Source organism: Equus quagga, unplaced genomic scaffold (assembly GCF_021613505.1).
Source record: "Equus quagga isolate Etosha38 unplaced genomic scaffold, UCLA_HA_Equagga_1.0 HiC_scaffold_3428_RagTag, whole genome shotgun sequence".
In the NCBI taxonomy this organism is placed as follows: Eukaryota; Metazoa; Chordata; class Mammalia; order Perissodactyla; family Equidae; genus Equus; species Equus quagga.
The window spans coordinates 5758-13927 of record NW_025793594.1 but is presented as its reverse complement, the minus strand read 5'-3'; the positions used below and the strand labels follow the sequence as shown (position 1 = coordinate 13927).

Below are 8170 nucleotides of genomic sequence, written 5' to 3'. Positions count from 1 at the left end.
CAAATCTAGGAGTTGGGCAGCCCTTTGCTCCAGGAACCCTTGTGCAAATTTAACACTCTTTCTTCTATATTCCTATCATCATCTTTTCCAAATGAAAATAGAATATTGCCTTTGTTATTTTTAATGCCCAGACCCCAGCACAGAGCCCGATGCACAGCACCTCCTCAGTAGTGTTTGCTGAGTGAAAATAGGGATCCCTGTGGAGAGTCATAAAATTTTTGAACCTTACATTTGAAGTATCACTATCCTCCTCGATTTGAATCAAACTGCCCTCCTGTACCTGAGTGCCGTTTCCATTGTGGGGAATCATTGATGGTAAAGATCAAAGATGATCACAGCGCAGCCTGGGAACTCATCACCAGAAGAGGAAGGCAGGAGCATCCATTGGGTGGAGATGAAAATGCTCTTGGTTTTGTTGCTCTGGGTGCCTTAGGAGCCTCCTTTCTCCTCCTCCACAAGATGCTGACTTTTAAAGCTACAGCTCAGCTCTTCATCTTGGGATGCACGTGGTGTCTGGGAATCCTGCAGGTTCGTCCAGCTGCCCACGTCATGGCCCACCTCTTCACCATCATCAACAGCCTGCAGGGCGTCTTCATCTTCCTGGTGTACTGCCTCCTCAGCCAGCAGGTACCACTATCCAACTGCCGCCCAGGGCTCTTCCCATCCTCACCTCTCTCAGTGAGCTGATCCAGAGTATGCTTTTCTTCTGCAGGTTCGGAAACAATATGGGAAATGGTTCAAAAGGGTCAGGAAACCCACAGCTGATTCTGAGACTTTCACGCTTTCCATCAGGGCCGTGCCTGATGCCTCCTAACCCTTCATGGTATGATCATGCGTTGCTCCCAGAATATTTCACCAACTGATCTGCTCGAGCAGCACGTGCCTATCACACTGGACAACCTGGGGACACAGCAGGTGATGCTGTAGGCTGGCTCTGGCTCACCTTTGGCTCACTCCTGGACTCGTTAACCATTAGCCATGGTCTCATGTCAAAAGTTTATTTAAAAAACATATTTTGCTCTTACTGCTTAGGGAACGGTGTTCGCTTGACTTTTTACATTTTTTTGTTTTAATTAAATTCATAATAGTTTACATCAATGTGACATTTCAGTTGTACATTATTCCTTGTCTGTCACCACATAAGTGCCTCCCTTCACCCCCTGCACCTACCCCCCGACCCTCCTTCCCCTGGTAACCACTGAACTGTTTTCTTTGTCAATGTGTTTGTTTATATTCCACATATGGCTGTTATCATCTGGTGTTTGTCTTTCTTAGCCTGGATTATTTCGCTTAGCATAATACCCTCCAGGTCCATCCATGTTGTTGCATATGGGACCATTTTGTGGTTTTTTACAGCTGAGTAGTATTCCATTGTGTATATATACCATATCTACTTTATTCAATCATCAGTTGATGGGCACTTAGGTTGCTTCCACGTCTTGGCTATTGGAAATAATGCTGCAATGAACAATGAACATTGGGGTGCATGGGACTTTTGGAATTGCTGACTTCAAGCTCTTTGGATAGATACCCAGTAGTGGGATAGCTGGGTTGTATGGTAGTTCTATTTTTAATTTTTTGAGGACTCTCCATACTGTTTTCCATAGTGGCTGCACCAGTTTGCATTCCCAGCAGCAGTGTAGGAGGGATCCTTTTTCTCCACAACCTCTCCAACATTTGTTACTATTTGTTTTGGTTATTTTTGTCATTCTAATTGGTGTAAGGTGATATCTTAGTATAGTTTTGATTTGCATTTCCCTGATGATCAGCGATGATGAACATCTTTTCATGTGCCTATTGGCCATCCGTATATCGTCTTTGGACAAATGTCTGTTCATGTCTCCTGCCCATTTTTTGATCAGGTTGTTTGATTTTTTGTTGTTGAGTTGTGTGAGTTCTTTATATATTATGGAGATTAACCCTTTGTCAGATGTATGACTTGCAAATATTTTTTCCCAGTTAGTGGGCTGCTTTTTTGTTTCAATCCTGTTTTCATTTGCCTTGAAGACGCTCTTTAGTCTGATGAAGTCCCATTTGTTTATTCTTTCTATTGCTTCCCTTGTCTGAGAAGACATGGTGTCCAAAAAGATCCTTTTAATACTGATGTCAAAGAGTGTACTGCCTGTATTTTCTTCTAGAAGCCTTCTGGTTTCAGGTCTTAGCTTTAGGTCTTTGATTCATTTTGAGTTTATTTTGGTGAATGGTGAAAAAGAATGGTCAATTTTCATTCTTTTACATGTGGCTTTACAGTTTTCCCAGCACCGTTTGTTGAAAAGACTTTCTTTTCTCCCTTGTATGCCCTCAGCTCCTTTGTTGAAGATTAGCTGTCCATAGACGTGTGGTTTTATTTCTTGGCTTTCAATTCTGTTCCATTGATCTGTGCACCTGTTTTTGTACCAGGACCATGCTGTTTTGATTACAGTAGCTTTGTAGAATGTTTTGAAGTCAGGGATTGTGATGCCTCCAGCTGTGTTCTTTTTTCTCAGGATTACTTTAGCAATTCGGGGTCTTTTGTTGCCCCATATGAATTTTAGGATTCTTTGTTCTATTTCTGTAAAGAATGTCATTGGGATTCTGATTGGGATGGTGTTGAATCTGTAGATTGCTTTAGGTAGTATGGACATTCTAACTATGTTTATTATTCCAATCCAAGTACAAGGAATGTCTTTTCATCTTTTTATGTCGTCATCCATTTCTTTCAGAAAAGACGTAGTTTTCGTTGTATAGGTCTTTCACTTCCTTAGTTAAATTCACCCCGAGGTATTTTATTCTTGTTGTTGCGATTGTGAATGGTATTGTGTTCTTGAGTTCTTTTTCTGTTAGTTCGTTATTGAAGTATAGAAATGCTACTGATTCATGTAAATTGATCTTATACCCTGCAACTTTGCTGTAGTTGTTCATTATTTCTAAAAGTTTTCCAATGGATTCTTTGGGGTTTTATATATATTACACCACGTTCTCTGCAAACAGCGAGAGTTTCACTTCTTCCCTCCCTATTTGGATTCCTTTTATTCCTTTCTCTTGCCTAATTGCTCTGGCCAGGACCTCCAGTACTATGTTAAATAAGAGTGGTGATAGAGGGCATCCTTGTCTAGTTCTTGTTCTCAGTGGGATGGCGCTCGGTTTTTCCCCATTGAGGATGATGGTGGCTGTGGGTTTGTCATATATGGCCTTTATTATGTTGAGGTAATTCCCTTCTATCCCCATTTTGTTAAGAGTTTTTATCATAAATGGCTGTCGGATCTTGTCAAATGCTTTCTCTGCATCTAGTGAGATGATCACGTGGTTTTTATTCCTCAATTTGTTGATGTGGTGTATCACATTGATTGATTTGCGGATGTTGAACCATCCCTGTGTCCCTGGTATGAATCCCACTTGATCATGATGTATGATCCTTTTGATGAATTGATGAATTCAGGTTGCCAAAATTTTATTGAGAATTTTTGCATCTATGTTCATCAGCAATATTTGCCTGTAGTTCTCCTTTTTCATGCTGTCCTTGTCAGGCTTTGATATCAGAGTGATGTTGGCCTCGTAGAATGTGTTGCTAAGTATTCCATCCTCCCTAATTTTTTGGAATAGCTTGAAAAGAATAGGTATTAAATCATCTCTGAAAGTTTGGTAGAATTCCCCAGGAAAGCCATCTGGTGTTGGGGTTTTATTCATTGGGATGCTTTTGATTGCTGTTTCAATCTCTTTCCTTGTGATTGGTCTGTTCAAATTGTCTGCTTCTTCTCGACTAAGCTTTGGGAGATTGTAGGAATCCAAGCATTTATCCATTTCCTCTAGGTTATCCATTTTGTTGGCATATAGTTTTTTGTAGTATTCTCTTATATCCGTTGTATTTCTGCGGAGTCTGTTGTTATTTCTCCTCTGTCATTACTGATTTTGTTTATTTGAGCTTCCCTCTTTTTTATTTGTAAGTCTGGCTGGGGGTTTATCAATTTTATTTTCTCCAAGAACCAGCTCTTTGTTTCATTGATCCTTTCTACTCCCTTTTTTGTTTCAATAACATTTATTTCTGCTCTGATTTTTTATTATTTCTCTCCTTCTGCTGACTTTGGGCTTTGTGTGTTCTTCTTTCTCTAATACAGTTAGGTGTAGATTAAAATTGCTTACTTGGGATTTTTCTTGTTTGTTAAGGTGAACCTGATAAATGAAACCAAGAGCTGGTTCTTTGAAAAAATAAACAAAATTGGCAAACCCTTAGCTAGACTCACCAAGAAAAAAGAGAGAAGGCTCAAATAAATAAAATCAGAAGTGAAAGAGGAGAAATTATAACAGCCACCTCAGAAATACAGAAGATAATAACAGAATACTATGAAAAGCTATATGCCAACAAATTGGACTATCTAGAAGAAATGGATAAATTCTTGGAAACATACAACCTTCCAAAACTGGATCAAGAAGAAGTAGAGAATTTGAATAGACCAATCACCAGCAAGGAGATCAAAACAGCAATAAAAAACCTCCCCAAAAATAAAAGTTCAGCACCAGATGGCATCCCTGGTGAATTCTACCAAACATTCACAGAAAACTTAATACCTATCCTTCTCAAACTGTCCCTAAAAATTGAAGAGAAGGGGAGGCCTCCTCCTAACTCATTCTATGAAGCCTACATTATCCTGATACCAAAACCAGAGAAGGACAACCAAAAAAAGAAAATTACAGGCCAATATTACTGATGAACATCGATGTAAAAATCCTCAACAAAATGCTAGCAAATTGAATACAACAATACATTAAAAAGACCATACATCATGATCAAGTGGTTTTCATTCCAGGGATTCAAGGATGGTTCAACATCTGCAAATCTATCACCATGATACACCACATTAACAAAATGAAGAATAAAAATCACATGATATTCTCAATAGATGCAGAGAAAGCATTTGACAAGATACAGCATCCATTTCTGATAAGGTGCACCTGTATTGCAATGAATTTCCCTCTTAATATGGTTTTTGCTGCATCCCATATAAGTTGCTATGGTATGTCTTCATTTTCATTTTTCTCCAGATAATTTTTGATTTCTCCTTTAATTTTTTCAATGATCCGTTTGTTGCTCAATAGCACGTTGTTTGGTCTCCACATCTTTGTCCTCTTCTCCACTTTTTTCTTGTATTTAATTTCTAGCTTCATAGCAGTGATCAGAAAAGACACTTGTTATTATTTCAATCTTCTTAAATTTATCAAGGATTGCCTTGTTTCCCAACATATGGTCTATCCTTGAGAATGTTCTGTGTGCACTTGAGAAGAATGTGTTTTCTGCTGTTTTTGGATAGAGTGTTCTATATACGTCTATTGAGTCCAACTGGTCTAGCTTTTCATTTAATTCCACTTTTTCTTTGTTGATTTTCTGTCTGGATGATCTGTCCTTTGATGTGAGTGGCGTGTTGAGGTCCCCTACTATTATTGTGTTATTTTTGATATCTTCTTTTAGGTTTGTTAGTAGTTGCTTTATGAACTTTTGTGCTCCTGTTTTGGGTGCATAGATATTTACAAGTGTTAGCTCTTCTTGATGGAATGTTCCTTTCATCATTATATACTGCCCCTCTTTGTCTTTCTTTACCTGTCTTATCTTGAAGTCTACTTTGTCTGATATAAGCATGGCAACACCTGCTTTCTTTTGTTTGCCATTAGCTTGGAGTATTGTCTCCCATCCCTTCACTCTGAGCCTGTGTTTGTCACTGGAGCTGAGATGTATTTCCTGGAGGCAACATATGGTTGGGTTTTGTTCTTTAATCCATCTCTCCACTCTGTGTCTTTTTATTGGAAAATTTCAATCCATTTACATTTAGGGTGATTATCAATGTATGAGGTCTTAATGCTGCCATTTAATCACTTGTTTTCCAGTTCTCCTGCATTTCCGTTCTTTCTCTTCCTCTGTGTTTCTGTCTACCAATTGAGTTATGTAGTTTTTTATGTTGGGTTTCTTTGTTTTCTCCTTATTTATTATTTGTGTCTCTGTTCTGCTTTTTTGTTTAGTGGTTACCATGAGGTTTGTATGCAAAATCTTGTGGATAAGAGTAGTCCATTTTCTGATGGCCTCTTATTTTCTTAGACTAAACCAATTCAGTCCCCTTCCTTTTCCCTCCTCTGTTGTTTTTGTCACATCTCATTCCATCTTGTGTTGTGAGTTTGTGGTTAAAATGGCAAGAGTATCTTTGTTTTTGATGTTTTCCTTCACTTATTTTTAATCTTATTCTCGAGTATTTGCTAACCTGTTCTGATGTATAGCTACAATTTTCTGATTTTGTCTACCTATTTGTTTCCTTACTCCATGCTTTGTAACCCCTTTCTCCCTTTTTCTTTTAGGTATGAGTGCCTTCCTGAGGATTCCTTGTAGGGGAGGTCTTGTGGCTATGAACTCTGTTAGCCTTTGTTTATCTGGGAAAGTTTTTATTTCTCCATCATATCTGAAGGATATTTTTGCTGGATAGAGTATTTTTGGCTGAACGTTTTTGTCCTTCAAAGATTTTAATATGTCATTCCAATCTCTCCTAGCCTGTAAGGTTTCTGCAGAGAAATCCACTGAAAGCCTGATAGGGGTCCCTTTGTAGGTTATTTTCTTCCGCCTTGCTGCCCTTAGTATTTTTTCTTTGTCATTCACTTTTGCCAGTTTCACTACAATATGCCTTGCAGTAGGTCTTTTTACATTGACATATTTAGGAGATATGGTAGCTTCTTCCACATGGATTTCCATCTCCTTCCCCAGGTTGTGGAAGTTCTCTGCTGTTATTTCTTTGACAAGCTTTCTTCTCCATTCTCCTTCTCTTTTCCCTCTTGAATACTTATAATTCTTCTGTTGCACTTCCTAATTAAGTTGGATATTTCTCAGAGACTTTCTTCATTTCTTTTTAGCCTTAGTTCTCTCTCTTCCTCTAACTGGAGCATTTCAACATGTCTATCCTTGATTATGGTGATTTGCTCCTCTATGATGTCTGCTTGAGCAGTCAGGGAATCCATATTTTGTTCTCTCCCATCCATTGTGTCTTTCATCTCCAACGTTTCTGATTGGTTCTTCTTTATAGTTTCAATATTCTTTGTGAAGTAGCTCCTGAACTTGTTGAATTGTTTCTCTATATTCTCTTTATCTCATTGAGTTTTTTGATGATAACTACTTTGAATTCTCTGTCATTTAGATTACATATTTCTGTGTCTTCAGGACTGATTTCTGGGTCCTTGTCATTTTCTCTCTAGTCTAGAGTTTTAATATAATTTTTTTTATATTGCTATAGGGTGTGGCTATTTTCTTCTGCATCCTGGTATTATTGATCACTGTTACTACCTATTGCCTCTGGGTAGGGGTCAAGAGCAGCATATTCTGAGCCCTCTGCATTCTGCAGGGATCCCAGATGCTGGAGTCAGGTGCTGGGCTTGTGGGGGGTGGAGGGGAACTTTCTTCTGCATGCTCTCAGGGTTTTCTCACTCTGCACTCGTTATCTGCACTCTCAGGGGTGTTGACTTGAGGAAGTCACCCTCGTGACAGTTTTCACTGTGGTAGAGGACTTCCCCCTAGGCTGTGAGGGCCCTTGGGGATGTTTGATGTTCCAAAAAATGGGCACCCCCTCCCCATTTCCTTCCCTCTGGGAGGCTGCACACAGACCTGGATCACAATCTTCTGGGGAGGAAGCAAAGTTTTCTCTTACCCTGTTCCACCTCCTCTGAGGGAGTCTCCAGCCTCTCTGCCTTCCATCATATGGCTTTGTGGATTTCTCAGATGTCTTTTGAGTTGTGTGCATGTTCTCTGTTGGAATATGAATGTCTTTTTCACTGTATCATGGAGAGGAGAGATCACTGGGAGAGCTCACTCTGCCATGATGTTGATGTCACTCAATCTTGACTTTTTTACATCAATGCTTCTACCTAATACCTACTATGTCTGTGCTTGGTTAACTAGATAAACAAGAATCAATGATCTAAAGTGGTGATGCATGCTCTAATCAGAGCCACATTATTCTATACTTTTTCTCTGCACCCACTTCTGTTTCATAGTCACTCGGCAGTACCACCAAAAAGGCAAAAGTGGAGGGAAATGACGTATACATTTATTAATTAAACACACATAAGTGTTAGCTGGCATTTTAAATTTTCTTAAAAAGACTGCCTGATATTTTCAGCACCTTCTACCCTCTGCAAAACCACAAGGGAAAGGAATCGCATGGGA

General features: G+C 39.1%; 1 protein-coding gene across 1 annotated transcript; it reads left to right on the top strand.

The window, feature by feature from the left end:
* Positions 1 to 34: 34 nt before the first annotated feature.
* On the top strand, positions 35 to 1092 carry LOC124232225 (adhesion G protein-coupled receptor E2-like). The gene is made up of 2 exons (XM_046649189.1): positions 35 to 627; positions 713 to 1092. Exons 1-2 carry the CDS (start codon positions 313 to 315, stop codon positions 812 to 814), a joined length of 417 nt encoding a protein of 138 aa, XP_046505145.1. The 5' UTR covers positions 35 to 312; the 3' UTR covers positions 815 to 1092.
* The last annotated feature ends 7078 nt before the right edge of the window (positions 1093 to 8170 follow it).